This window comes from Stegostoma tigrinum, chromosome 13 (assembly GCF_030684315.1).
Source record: "Stegostoma tigrinum isolate sSteTig4 chromosome 13, sSteTig4.hap1, whole genome shotgun sequence".
Lineage (NCBI taxonomy): Eukaryota > Metazoa > Chordata > Chondrichthyes > Orectolobiformes > Stegostomatidae > Stegostoma > Stegostoma tigrinum.
This window is the reverse complement of record NC_081366.1, coordinates 45,284,888-45,299,313: the sequence shown is the minus strand read 5'-3', so window position 1 is coordinate 45,299,313 and position 14,426 is coordinate 45,284,888. Positions and strand designations below refer to the sequence as shown.

Sequence of the window (14,426 nt, the reverse complement as noted above, 5' to 3'; positions counted from 1 at the left end):
TACAGTTTCAAAGAACTCCATTAGGTTGGTTTGTGAAAGGGAAATTACATTTGACCAATGTTGACTCAACCTGACTGCCTTTACAATTATGCAGATGCCTTACTAAACGTTTTTAGGTAATTGCTTCTAACATTTTTCCTTTGCCAGATATTAAGCTACTTGGCCTATAATTTCCTTTTTTGTGTCACAGTTTACCTTTATGGACAAAAAAGTTACATTTGCTATCTTCCAGTGTAATGGGTCCATCCCAAATCAAAGGAGTTTTGGAAAATTAAATCCGGTGTACCAACTACCTCCAGCTACTATTGTTTTTTCTTCTAAGACTCTAGGATGAATAACATCATGACCTGCGCCCTTGTCAGCCCCATCTCATCTTATAATTTATTCCATACCACTCTCTTGGTGATTGTGTAATTTCCTGAGGTCCTGCGAGACTGTTGCTTCTGGGATTTTGCTCATCCTCTTGTGTGGACTCCATTGTGTGGAATGATGCAAAATAGTTTGTTCAATTCATCTGCCATTTCCTTCTTAATTATCAACTAATTATCAACTCTCCTCTCTGGTCATTCTTTGCTCTCCCTTTACTGTTCTTTCTTGTTTAAATACGTATAGAAACTTCTTAAAAATGATCTCTTAGATCATTTCTGGTTAGGTTTCTTTTATACTCTTTTTTTACCTCTTAGATTTTTGGTCATTGATAGAATATTCTATACAACCGTCACTTCAAAACCCTTGAGAAATATAAAGTGATACCTGCAAATACATTGGTCAGGAAGCAAGGGGCTTACCTTTATCCCCCTCCAACCACACATCAATGAATACCAGTCACGTTTGCACATCGAGCAGTTTGTCCGCCACCTTCGTCTCCACGCTTACTTCTTTAATTGGGAGCCTAACCCTTCATCCACTGACCCCTTCCCCTGCCGGCAACACAAGTCCTCCTCCTGGACACCACCCCCAGGCCTCCTACCCTCCCTCGACCTCTTCATCTCCAACTGCCGTTGAGACATCAACTGCCTCAACTTCTCCACCCCGCTCACCCACTCCAACCTCACCCCCGCAGAACGGGCAACCCTCCGCTCCCTCTGCTCCAACCCAACCCCAACCTCACCATCAAACCTGCAGACAAGGGAGGCGCAGTTGTAGTATGGTGCACTGACCTCCACATCGCCGAGGCCAAACGCCAACTCTCCGCCGCCTCCTACCACCCCCTTGATCAAGACCCCACCCGCAAGCACCAAACCATCATCTCCAACACCATCCATGACCTTATCACCTCAGGGGACCTCCCACCCACAGCCTCCAACCTTATTGTTCCCCAACCCCGCGTGACCCGTGTCTATCTCCTTCCCAAAATCCACAAACCTGCCTGCCCTGGTCGACCCATTGTCTTAGCCTGTTCCTGCCCCACCGAACTCATCTCCACCTATCTGGACACCATTTTCTCCCCTTTGGTCCAGGAACTCCCTGCCTACGTCCATGACACCACCCACGCCCTCCACCTCCTCCAGAACTTCCAATTCCCTGGCCCCCAACACCTCATTTTCACCATGGACGTCTAGTCCCTATACTCCTCATGCAGATGGCCTCAAGGCCCTCGCTTCTTCCTGTCCCGCAGGCCTGACCAATCCCCCTCCGCCGACACCCTCATCCGCCTAGCCGAACTCTTCCTCACCCTCGACAACTTCTCTTTCGATTCCTCCCACTTCCTACAGACAAAGGGGGTGGCCATGGTTACCCGCATAGGCCCAAGCTATGCCTGCCTCTTTGTAGGTTACATGGAACAGTCCCTCTTCCGCACCTACACAGGCCCCAAACCCCACCTCTTCCTCAGTTACATTGATGACTGTATCGGCGCCGCCTCTTGCTCCCCAGAGGAGCTCGAACAGTTCATCCGCTTCACCAACACCTTCCACCCCAACTTCAAGTTCACCTGGGCCATTTCCAACACATCCCTCACCTTCCTGGACACCTCAGTCTCTATCTCAGGTAACCAGTAGAAACTGATGTCTATTTCAAGCCCATTGACTCCCACAGCTACCTGGAATACACCTCTTCCCACTCCACCCCTGCAAAAATTCCATCCCCTATTGCCAATTCCTCCGCCTCCGCCGCATCTGCTTCCAGAATGAGGCATTCAACTCCCGCACATCCCAGATGTCTATGTTCTTCAAGGACCGCTGCTTTTCCCGCACAGTGGTCGAGAACACCCTTAACCGCGTCTCCCGCATTTCCGGCAACACATCCCTCACACCCCACCCCCACCACAACCGCCCCAAGAAAATCCCCCTCGTTCTCTCATACCACCCAACCAACCTTCGGATAAAACGCATCATCCTCCGACACTTCCGCCGTCTACAATTCGACCCCACCACCCAAGGCATTTTTCCATCCCCACCCTTGTCTGCCTTCCGGAGAGACCACTCTCTCCGTGACTCTCTTGTCCGCTCCACACTCCCCTCCAACCCCACCACACCCGGCACCTTCCCCTGCAACCGCAGGAAGTGCTACACTTGACGCCACACCTCCTCCCTCACCCCTATCCCAGGCCCCAAGATGACTTTACATATTAAGCAGATGTTCACCTGCACATCTGCCAATGTGGCATTCTGTATCCATTGTACCCGGTGTGGCTTCGTCTACATTGGGGAAACCAAGCGGAGGCTTGGGGACCGCTTTGCAGAACACCTCCGCTCAGTTTGCAATAAACAACTGCACCTCCCAGTTGCGGACCATTTTAACTCCCCCTCCCATTGCTCAGATGACATGTCCATCATGGGCCTCCTGCAGCGCCTCAATGATGCCACCCGAAGGTTGCAGGAGCAGCAACTCATATTCCGCTTGGGAACCCTGCAGCCCAATGGTATCAATGTGGACTTCACAAGCTTCAAAATCTCCCCCTCACCTCCTGCATCACAAAACCAGCCCAGCTCGTCCCCTCCCCCCACTGCATCCCAAAACCAGCCCAGCCTGTCTCCACTTCCTTAAGCTGTTCTTCCTCTCACCCATCCCTTCTTCCCACCTCAAGCTGCACCTCCATTTCCTACCTACTACCTCATCCCGCCTCCTTGACCTGACCATCTTCCCTGGACTGACCTATCCCCTCCCTACTTCCCCACCTGTACTGTCCTCTCCGCCTATCTTGTTTTCTCTCCATCTTTGGTCCGCCTCCCCATCTCTCCCTATTTATTCCAGAACCCTCTCCCCATCCCCCTCTCTGAAGGGTCTAGGCCCGAAATGTCAGCTTTTGTGCTCCTGAGATGCTGCTTGGCCTGGTGTGTTCATCCAGCTTCACACTTTGTTATCTTGGATTCTCCAGCATATGCAGTTCCCATTATCACTCATAGGTACACCAGTACTGGTACTGGTTCCCTCTCAAGCTAATGACAGCATCACCACCACCCCACTCCAGTATGATGAACTGGTTACAATCACCTCGCAGCAATGGTGGACCTCATCACTGTCATGACTAACACAGGACTTCGGAAACAATTTGTTTGCAATCAGCTCTGTCATGGCAAGCAGTTACCAGAAGGACAAAAGAAATGCTCAAGCATGTCCTCAATTCCACGAATGGAAAAAATGCATTATCCCCCGCCAACTTATAGGAATCTCCGATCCAAGACATCCATTTTGAAGAGGCAGCTGTGAAAAGGCCAATGCTTTTGAACTCTTCTGACAGGCTTGGATGGGAACAAGCACATACAGTAGGAGGAGTATGTAAATCCCAGAGTACCCCATCTGGAGGTGGGTTTGCAGATCCAGCATTGAACTATTCTGTCATCCCTGGGACCTTTCTCATTGCAATGCAGAAAAGTTATCTGTGATCTTGAAGGCCAAACTAAGAAGATGATGTGATTAAAGGGTTAAACTGATTTATAATACATTACAACCATAACACAAGATTATGAAGCTGGAAATTTGGTCTAGTATACAAAATATTTGGGACAAGCAGTATCTCCATTAGGATAGTAATTTTCAATATTGGCATTTCCCAAAGAAGAATCAATACTTCCTAAAATGCATTCAGCACTTTTACTGTCAAAGTAAAACTGGTGTGTCACAAACAATTTGATGTTTGATTCGACTATAATGTAATTGTATATATCGTTTCCAGTCGACTTTGACTCGATTTTGTTTTTGAAATTTGTTTTTTTCAACATTTGAATACAAAAGATATTGCACTCACTTTTGTAATAACAATTAACTCTGTATCTAATTGAAAGCAAATGGTTTTATTCTGCAAATTATCTCTATGAAAATATCAGGTTTGGAAGTTAAAAGCCAGGTAGGTGCCCTTGGGCACTGCATACATTTTTCCAATGAGGGGCATAGATCAAGTGAATAGCAATGGCCTTTTCCCTAGGATGGGTGAATTCAAAACTAGGGGGCATATTTTTAACATTAGGGAATGATTAGAAGGGGACCTGAGGGGCATTTCTTTTATACACAACGTGGTTCATATGTGGAATGAACTGCCAGAAGAACTGGTAGATACTGATACAGTTACATCATTTTAAAGACATTTGGACTGGTATATAAATAGAAAAGGGTTGGAGGGATGTGGGCCAAACGCAGGTAAGTGGGACTGGTTTGAGAAGTTTGGTTGGCATAGATAAGTTGGATCGAAATGTCTGTTTTGTGGTTTATGACGCTGCCTCTATGGCTTTAAATAATTTTTTTTTAGATAAGCAAGAAGGAGGACATTATTAAGTTATTGTAAGATAAAATCACTTTCTATATATTTTGTCCTCCAGTCGTTGTCTTGTATGCTTTGCCCAGAGGCAAATCTTTGGCTCATTGTACATTTTCCTTATCCATCTGGTGTCATTCGTTTCATTTGCCAATAATTTCCTTTAATTTTCAAGTCCCCTAATGTTTAATTTTTCTTTTCATCCCTGTTTCTTTGAAATGTTCGCTCTGTTATGTTTCTAATAATGCTATTTTTGCTTGAGATGTGTCCTTGCCAATTTGTCTTTTTTCAAATTATGTTCAATTACATTTTCTGTTCTTTCACTCTCTCTGTAGTGCTTCATTCATTACTTTTTTTTCTGTCGAGAAGATTGCTTTCATTCTCCTCATTTCAAAGCTGTTGAACAATTTAGTCTCTGACCTCTGTCAGGTCCATGTCTTAAACATATATAAAACGATACTTCCATTCAAACTCTTCACAAGGCATTTATTGAGTTTTCTAATTTGTTCCATTGACCATAAGACAGTAATGAATAGGAGCAGAATTAGACCATTCAGCCCATCGAGTTTGATTATAGCTGATATGTTTCTCAGTCCCATTCTCCTGCCTTCTCCCTGTAACCCTTGATTCCCTTGCAAATCAAGAACCTATTTAGATAACAAAGTGTGTAGCTGGATGAACACAGCAGGCCAAGCAACGTCTCAGGAGCACAAAAGCTGACGGGTGGAGAGGAGAGAATCGGTCGGGAGGGGATAGGTCAGTCCAGGGAGGACGGACAGGTCAAGGAGGTGGGATGAGGTTGATAGGTGGGAAATGGAGGTGCTACTTAAGGTGGGAGGAGGGGATAGGTGAGAGGAAGAACAGGTTAGGGAGGTGGGGACGAGCTGGGCTGGTTTTGGGATGCAGTGGGGGGAGGGGGAGATTTTGAAGCTTGTGAAGTCCGCATTGATACCATTGGGCTGCAGGGTTCCCAAGCGGAATATGAGTTGCTGTTACTGCAACCTTCGGGTGGCATCATTGTGGCACTGCAGGAGGCCCATGATGGACATGTCGTCTAAGCAATGGGAGGGGGAGTTAAAATGGTCCGCAACTGGGAGATGCAGTTGTTTATTGCGAACTGAGCGGAGGTGTTCTGCGAAGTGGTCCCCAAGCCTCCGCTTGGTTTCCCCAATGTAGAGGAAGCCACACCGGGTGCAGTGGATACAGTATACTACATTGGCAGATGTGCAGGTGAACATCTGCTTAATGTGGAAAGTCATCTTGGGGCCTGGGGATAGGGGTGAGGGAAGAGGTGTGGGGGCAAGTGTAGCACTTCCTGCGGTTGCAGGGGAAGGTGCCGGGTGTGGTGGGGTTGGAGGGGAGTGTGGAGCGGACAAGAGAGTCACGGAGAGAGTGGTCTCTCCGGAAGGCAGACAAGGGTGGGGATGGAAAAATGCCTTGGGTGGTGGGGTCGGATTGTGGATGGCGGAAGTGTCGGAGGATGATGCGTTGTATCCAGAGGTTAGTGGAATGGTATGGGAGGACGAGGGGGATCCTCTTAGGGCGGTTGTGGTGGGGGTGGGGTGTGAGGGATGTGTTGCGGGAAATGCGGGAGACACTGTCAAGGGTGCTCTTGACCACTGCGGGGGGGTAGTTGCGGTCCTTGAAGAACATACACATCTGGGATGTGCGGGAGTGGAATGCCTCATCCTGGGAGTAGATACGTCAGAGGCGGAGGAATTGGGAATAGGGGATGGAATTTTTGCAGGGGTGGGGTGGGAAGAGGTGTATTCCAGGTAGCTGTGGGAGTCAGTGGGCTTGAAGTGGACATCAGTTTCTAGCTGGTTGTCTGAGATGGAGGCAGAGAGGTCCAGGAAGTTGAGGGATGTGTTGGAGATGGCCCAGGTGAACTGAAGTTTGGGGTGGAAGGTGTTGGTGAAGTGGATGAACTGTTCGAGCTCCTCTTGGGAGCAAGAGGCGGCGCCGTTACAGTCATCAATGTAACGGAGGAAGAGGTGGGGTTTGGGGCCAGTGTAGGTGCGGAAGAGGGACTGTTCCACGTAACCTACAAAGAGGCAGGCATAGCTTGGGCCCATGCGGGTACCCATGGCCCCACCCCCTTTGTCTGTAGGAAGTGGGAGGAATCAAAAGAGAAGTTGTTGAGGGTGAGGACGAGTTTGGCTAGGCGGATGAGGGTGTCGGTGGAGGGGGACTGGTCAGGCCTGCGGGACAGGAAGAAGCGGAGGGCCTTAAGGCCATCTGCATGAGGAATGCAGGTCTATAGGGACTGGACGTCCATGGTGAAAATGAGGTGTTGGGGGCCAGGGAATTGGAAGTTCTGGAGGAGGTGGAGGGCGTGGGTGGTGTCATGGACATAGGTGGGGAGTTCCTGAACCAAGGGGGAGTAAATGGAGTCCGATTGGTGAAGATGAGTTCGGTGGGGCAGGAGCAGGTGGAGACAATATGTTGACCAAGGCAGACGGGTTTGTGGATTTTGGGAAGGAGATAGAAATGGGCGGTGCGGGGTTGGGGAACAAAGAGGTTGGAGGCTGTGGGTCGGAGGTCACCTGAGGTGATGAGGACATGGATGGTATTGGCGATGATGGTTTGGTGCTCGGGGGTGGGGTCATGATCAAGGGGGTGGTAGGAGGTGGTGTGGGAAAGTAAGCATTTGGCCTCGGCGATGTAGAGGTCAGTGCGCCATACTACAACTGCGCCTCCCTTGTCTGCAGGTTTGATGGTGAGGTTGGGGTTGGGTTGGAGCGGAGGGCTGCCTGTTCTGCAGGGGACAGGTTGGAGTGGGTGAGAGGGGTGGAGAGGTTGAGGCGGTTCATGTCTCGATGGCAGTTGGAGTTGAAGAGGTCAAGGGAGGGTAGGAGGCCTGGGGGTGGTGTCGAGGAGGAGGACTTGTGTTGGAGGCGGGTGAAGGGGTCAGTGGAGGGAGGGTTAGGCTCCCAGTTAAAGCAGTAAGCGCGGAGGCGAAGGCGCCGGACAAACTGCTCTGTTTCCAAACGTGACTGGTATTCGTTGATGTGTGGGTGGAGGGGGACAGAGGTGAGCCCCTTGCTTAGGACTGACCGTTCGTCCTCAGTCAGTGGGAGGTCTGGGTGTTGGTGAAGATTCAGCAGGGCTCAGTGTGGCTGTCTTCTCTGGGATTACTGGCTGTGGGTGGGGTTCTGTCGGCTGTGGGTGGGGTTGCGTCGGCACCAGCAGTGGGCGGTGTTCAGACGGTGATGGGCAGAGTTGCATCGGCGATGAGAGGAACGAGGTGGGCAGCAGCGGTGAGTGTGATGTTTGTGGTGTTAGTTCTGGAAGTGGAGGCGGTGACTGCAGCAGCGGTCGCGATTGCAGCCCCGGAAATGGTGTGCCCGGTAGTGGCGGATGTGACATCGTCGGTGGGTTCACCGGCCATGTCCTCATGGTCAATGGCGGTGGGTACATTCTGGAGGAGGTGCAGAGTAAGGCTGAGGATTTGGGAGGTGCAGGAATCCTTTATAACGTGGCAGGAGCCAGTGAGTTTGTTGTACTTACAATTTTTGGTGTCCAGTAAAGCTGAGAACTGGGTGTTCTGTCTGTGGATTCTGAGGAGGATAAAAAACAGGAGAGGTCCTTTGCAGGAGTGGGAGGGGGAGGCTCTGAGCTGGGGCAGGCTGGATTGCAGTGCCTGGAGATGCCGGCGCATGGCTGCGAGTGTGTGTTTCTGGACTCGCAGGGAGAAACGTTGCTGAAGGGTCTCAATGTTCTGGATGTGGAGGTGGTAACGGTTGGGGCCAAATTTTAAGGTGGCAGGAGCCAGTGAGTTTGTTGTACTATTTAGATCTGTCTTTAAATACACTTCCTGACTTGGCCTCCATAACCTTCTGCAGCAACGAGTTCCACAGATTATCTACCCCCTGGCCTAAGAAATTTCTTCTCATCTAGTTCTATAGGGTAGTCCTTTCACTCTGAGGCTGTGCCCTTGGGTTCAAGTTTCTCCTACTAGTGAAAACATCTCCACAGGTTTGTACATTTCAGTCAGATCCCCCTCATTCTTTTGAACTCCATGTGCGGACCCAAACTCCTCAGTTTGGGGAGACACAGTGGCGCAGAGGTTAGCACTACTGCCTCACAGCACCAGGAATCCTGGTTGATTCTACCCTTGGGGTGACTGTCTGTGTGAAGTTTTCCTCATGTCTGTGTGGCTATATTCTGGGTGCTCCTGTTTCCCCTCTCAGTCCAAAGATGTGCAGGTTAGATGGACTGACTATGCTGAATTGCCCATAGTGTCCAGGAATGTATAGGTAGGTGTATTAGCCATGGGAAATGCAGTGTTACAGGGAAAGAGAAGGAGAATGGGTCTAGGTGGAATGTTGTTCAGAGGGTCACTGTGGACTTATTGGCCTGAATGGCCTGTTTCTGTACTGTAGGGATTCTTTGACTCTATGCCTCTCCTATGACAAGCCCTACATCCTGGGATCACTTTTGCAAACCTCCTCTAGACCCCCTCAACATCCACACATCCTTCTTTAGGCACAAGGCTCAAAACTGCTCACAGTATTCCAAATGTGGTCTGACCAGAGCCTTCTATAGCCTGAGCAGTACATTTCTGCTCTAACATTGCATTTGTTTTCCTAACCATTAACTGAACCCTCATGTTAACCTTAAGAGAATCCTGAACTAACACCCCCATCCCTTTGAACTTAAGATTTCTGAAGCCGTTTTCCAATCAAAATAGTCTACCCCTCTCCTCTTACTTTCAAAGTGCATAATCTCACACTTTCCTATATTGTATTCTATCTGCTGCTACTTTTCCTCCTTGTCTGCTGTGTCCAAGTCCTTCTGCAGCCTCCTTGCTTTCTCAACACTACCTGTTCCTCCACCTATCATTTTGTCATTGCTGCCCTTTGTTTTTATTTTATTACATCTTTCATCTGCCAATTCTGCCATTGATAGTCCTTGAATTCCTGCATCTATGAATGAAAATAAACTGTGCTACCTCTTTTTAATTAAATCTGCTCAAATTGCACAGCCTGGTTGAGTTGATCATCTGATACCTGCATGACAATCAGAAACGGATGTTAAAAATCTTGTCTCACTCAATAGAGAGAATAAAACCATTATAGGGAGATTTTTATTCATGAAGTGTGGATGTCACTGAGCAGGAGAGCATTTATTGTCTATGTCCAGTACTGGTGAGCTATCTTCATAAATGGCTGCATTGGTGTGGTGAAAAGATAGATTTCTGTGGTTGTACATTTTTCTTTTACAGTATAAGTGAAAGACCTGTAATATAAATACAGATTATTGCAATTCAAGTAGAATATAGCTTGTCAGGTTCTGTTCAGATATATTTCTGTTGTAGTATAGAAGATAACAAAGTGTGAAGCTGGATGCACACAGCAGGCCAAGCAGCATCTCGGGAGCACAAAGGTTGACGTTTCGGGCCTAGACCCTTCATCAGAGAGGGGGATGGGGTGAGGGTTCTGAAATAAATAGGGAGAGAGGGGGAGGCGGACCGAAGATGGAGAGAAAAGAAGATAGGTGGAGAGGAGAGTATGGGTGGGGATTTAGGAAGGGGATAGGTCAGTCCAGGGAGGACGGACAGGTCAAGGAGGTGGGATGAGGTTAGTAGGTAGGAAATGGAGGTGCGGCTTAAGGTGGGAGGAGGGGATAGGCGAGACGAAGGACAGGTTAGGGAGGTGGGGACGAGCTGATGTAGTAGTGTTGGCTCTGCTTAAGAGAGAGTTAACGGAGTGTTTGTCTTTATTGTTCTTGTGATAGCCCCTTTTTTTCCCTTTCTGTCTCTGTATTCCACTTTGACCTATCCTTCTCAAATGTGAAAAGAGGCAGATCCATTGGTATAGGGAGTTGAAACATTTTCTATGTATTGGCAGTTAATTTGTTACTTGCCCCATACTGAATAAATCCTGTTTTTTTTGTGTGTGTCACACATCTAAAAGTTCCTCTAGAAGAATAGAAAGAAAGAAAATTTGCATTTGAGTAGGACACTTTACACCCACGGGATTTTGCAGCTGCCTTCAAGGCCAGAGTCGTTCTTATGAATTATAGTTACCGTTGTAATTTAGGCAAAGGGATAGTCAAAGATTCTATGTTTGGGAATGATTTCTGGAAATTTAATTTCAAGGCTATTTTAGGTTTGAGCAGCCTCCTGTTCTTTAGGAAACATTTGACTGTGAAAACCAGTCATACATACCACCATGAAGATAAATAACAACAGAGTACCTGAAGTGTGAAGGTGCTTTTTTTAAAACTGGAAACTGGGAAGAACCATTTCCAATTCATGAAATGAGAATGTAATACAAATGGTTGGGCAAGGGAGTATTTTGTACTTGTAGACTACACACTAATTTTTGCCGTATGTACACACACCAACTCCAAAGACTTGATGTTTGTTGAAATTTCTTAATGAATGTCTACCGTACCTAACTAAAGTGTTATTTTATCCTGTTTATGTTTTGCAGTTGCTGGGCGCAGCATTTCTTGGAATAGGCCTTTGGGCATGGGCTGAAAAGGTATGTTGCATAAGCATGGATGTTGTACAAGATGCTGTTAAAAGCTGATTTGTGTAGCTTGTGTGTATAATCTGTCCTCCAGAAAAAGAAATGCATGAGTTGAAGCAGAATTATTAACATTTGAAGTTGTTTGTTGCATTGCATTTAAAAATTAGATACAATACATAATCGTTTTGGCTTGATTTTGTTTGTTCATTGGCAAGGCTGGTGTTTATTGCCCATCTCTAACTGCCTTTTGAGAAGGTGATAATGAGCTAACTTCTTGAATTGCTGTACTTGATGTGCAGTTAGGCATTATGTCCTAAAATACTGACCCAGCGACGAAGGCGGAGCAGCAAAATCCAAGACCATACTGTGTGACTTGGAAGAAATTCCAGTGGCTCTGTACCCAACCATCTGTTTTATTTGTTCTTCTAGGCATCAGAAGTCACAGGTTTGAGTAGTGCATTCAGATAAGCTTTTATTTTGTGTAGTGTAATGTATTGTGTAGATTTGCCATCTCCAAAGCAAAAATCGCAATTGTCCAAGACTCATCAACTGACCAATCGATCTCATTGCTTGCATTCGCTTGCATGCGTGTCTATGTCAGTTTTGATCTCTGTGTCCACCCGCATTCCTTGCTGGACACATCACTGACAGTTGATCTCCTCGCTTGTCCATATTCCCTGATTTATGCACAGTTTGATCATCCAGGCACTGTTTGACTTGCACTTCTGGAAACCGTGTGGCGCAAAGTGCATGTTGTTAACAGGCTTCACCAGCTTGTTGCATTGTTTGGTCTCCATAGGCAAACCTTCTATGCTGATGTACAGTGGTTAAGTTGAGGGAAGATCTGTAAAAATCTTTCACAAAGTACACTGTGAGCAGTCAGACAATGCATGTATACTTGACTTGAGTTCCTTTCAGAATATCAAAACCTGAATGAGGTGAACTGCAGAGCAAGGCAACCCATTGAAAAACTAGTGATGCATTTCAAAGAGTGATTGAAATGGATGATTGCAGGATCATTCAAATCTAAAACATACTCAAGAATATTAATGAAAAGGCAATATAGAAGTGAATTTTTAATGCCTTCTGAGAGGTCAAATACAAAAAAACTCATAAAATTACATACAACTTGTAATTTATTGCATGATTCTGATCTGGGGGAATCAAAAGCACTGTAATCATTGACAAAGACCTCACTATTCAGCTATTAGACGGGAGAGGAGCTGAAGAGTACACAGCATAAATGTTGAATAACGAGTACAAAGGCGTGACTAAATCCACGGAGAATGAATTATAGTACGAGTAGATTCAGATGTGAGATTGAGATATGTTAACTTATTAAAGAACTTCTACTGGGACTATCTATTCATTACTGTTTGATTTGAAGATTGAGTGCTTTTAACTGTTCACTTTTACATAAATTGCTCCACTAAGAAACTTATAGCAAAGTACATGTCTCTATAAATTTCTTCTGAGTGTAATATGTCTACTAGAGTTTGGAGTAGAACTACATTCACTGCAAGTCAGCATGCACCAGTTTGGGCCGAAGGGCCTGTCTCCATGCTGTATTATTCTGTGACTCTGTGACTCTCTGACTTATGATCAGTGCTGTAAATGCATTCACATTGAAGCTGGGTCTGTTGTTCTCGCAGTTTAAAAAATGAAGCACTGCAACATTGTCTTTGATTTTTGTAGTATTTTTCTCCAGAATCCAAAGAAAAATGGTTCCACCAGAAGTGATCTGTGTTCATCAGAGGGACTTAGCCGAAGAATTTACCACATGATTTCAGAAATTAGATTTGGTGGAACACATTGTCATAGGTGGTTAATATTTGCTATTCTGTAGCTTGTGAATTCATGATTTTATTACTTTGGCTTGTTTCTATGTAATATGGTCTTTCAATCCCAGCAGGCCACGTGAGAGCTGGTTCTCCAGTTGGAACTCCTAGTCTTCCTCACTTATCTGATTGGCATGACACTCATTTCCTATTCTTTACTTTGCTTCTTTAGCCTTCTGTTGTATGCCTCCGAGTGTTCACCTGAGCATAGGATCATAAGAAATATCTGCAGGAATAAGCTATTTGCCCATTTTTCTGCACTATGTCCCCATATACCTTGATATCCTTAATAGCTAAACTCTATCAATTTCTAGCTTTTAATGTACTTAATAACTAAGCCTCTCCACCCCTCTAGGAAAGTGTTCCAAAGAGTCACTACCATTTGAATGAAAAGTCTCTTCTTCAGCACTAAATGATCTGCTAATTGTTCTGAGATTTTGTCCCTGGTTTTGGCCACCCAAGCATGTAAAATCCTATAATAAACTCGCATTACAATGATGCTGGAGATTTCAAGTGTTTGCAGATGATTTGAAAATTGGCGTGGTGGTAGATAGTGAGGAGGATAACTTTACATTGCAGGATGATATAAATGAGCTGGTTGGATTAGTTGATCAGTGGCAAATAGAATTCCTGATAAGTGTGAGATCATGTTCTTGAACAGGGCCAACAAGGCAAGAGGTTACACGATGAATGATAGGACCCTGGGAAGCATCGAGAATCAGAGGAATCTTGGTATGCATGTCCATTAGTACCTTAATGTAGCAAAACAGATAAACTGATTAAGAAAGGATTTGGAATACTTGCCTTAATTAGTCAAGGCATAACATTTAAGAGCAGAACGATTTTTGCTGTAATTGTAAAATATTGGTTAGGCCACTGAATGTTATGTGCAGTTTTGGAATCCACATTAAGTGAAGAATGTGTTTACACTGGAGAAGGTGCAGAGAAGAATTACCAAGATGTTGCCTGAATTGGAGAGTTTTAATGGTGAAGAGAGATTGGATAGACTGGGTTGTTTTCATTGGAGGAGAGTAGATGGAGGGGCCACATGATTGAGATGTATATAATTGAGAGACATAGAAAGGGTATACAGCAAGAAATGCTTCTCCTTGTTGGAAGAATCAGTGACTGGGGGCATAGATATAAAGGAAAGGGCAGGAGTTTTAAGGGGGATATGAGGAAATTGTTTTGCTCAGGATGGCAGAAATCTGGTATGCGCTGCTTGTAAGGGTGGTAGAGGTAGCCTTCTAAAACCTAAATATTTAGGTATACAGTTGTGATGCAAAGGCATACAGGGCTATGGCCAAGTACTGGAAAATGGGGTTAGAGTAGTTAGATTGTTTTTGACCGGTGCAGACTTGTTGGGCTGAAGGGCCTTTTCCTGTGCTGTGTACCTTTCAAATCTATATAAAAGAA

At 46.0% G+C, this 14,426-nt stretch overlaps 1 protein-coding gene across 1 annotated transcript in view; it reads left to right on the top strand.

Moving 5' to 3' along the window:
- LOC125458261 (tetraspanin-17) overlaps positions 1–14,426 on the top strand; it is a 50,320-nt gene that overhangs the window by 10,913 nt on the left and 24,981 nt on the right. The window contains exon 2 of the mRNA XM_048543389.2: positions 11,134–11,184. Within this exon, the coding sequence (XP_048399346.1) occupies positions 11,134–11,184 (51 nt within the window). The remainder of the gene's footprint in view (positions 1–11,133; positions 11,185–14,426) is intronic.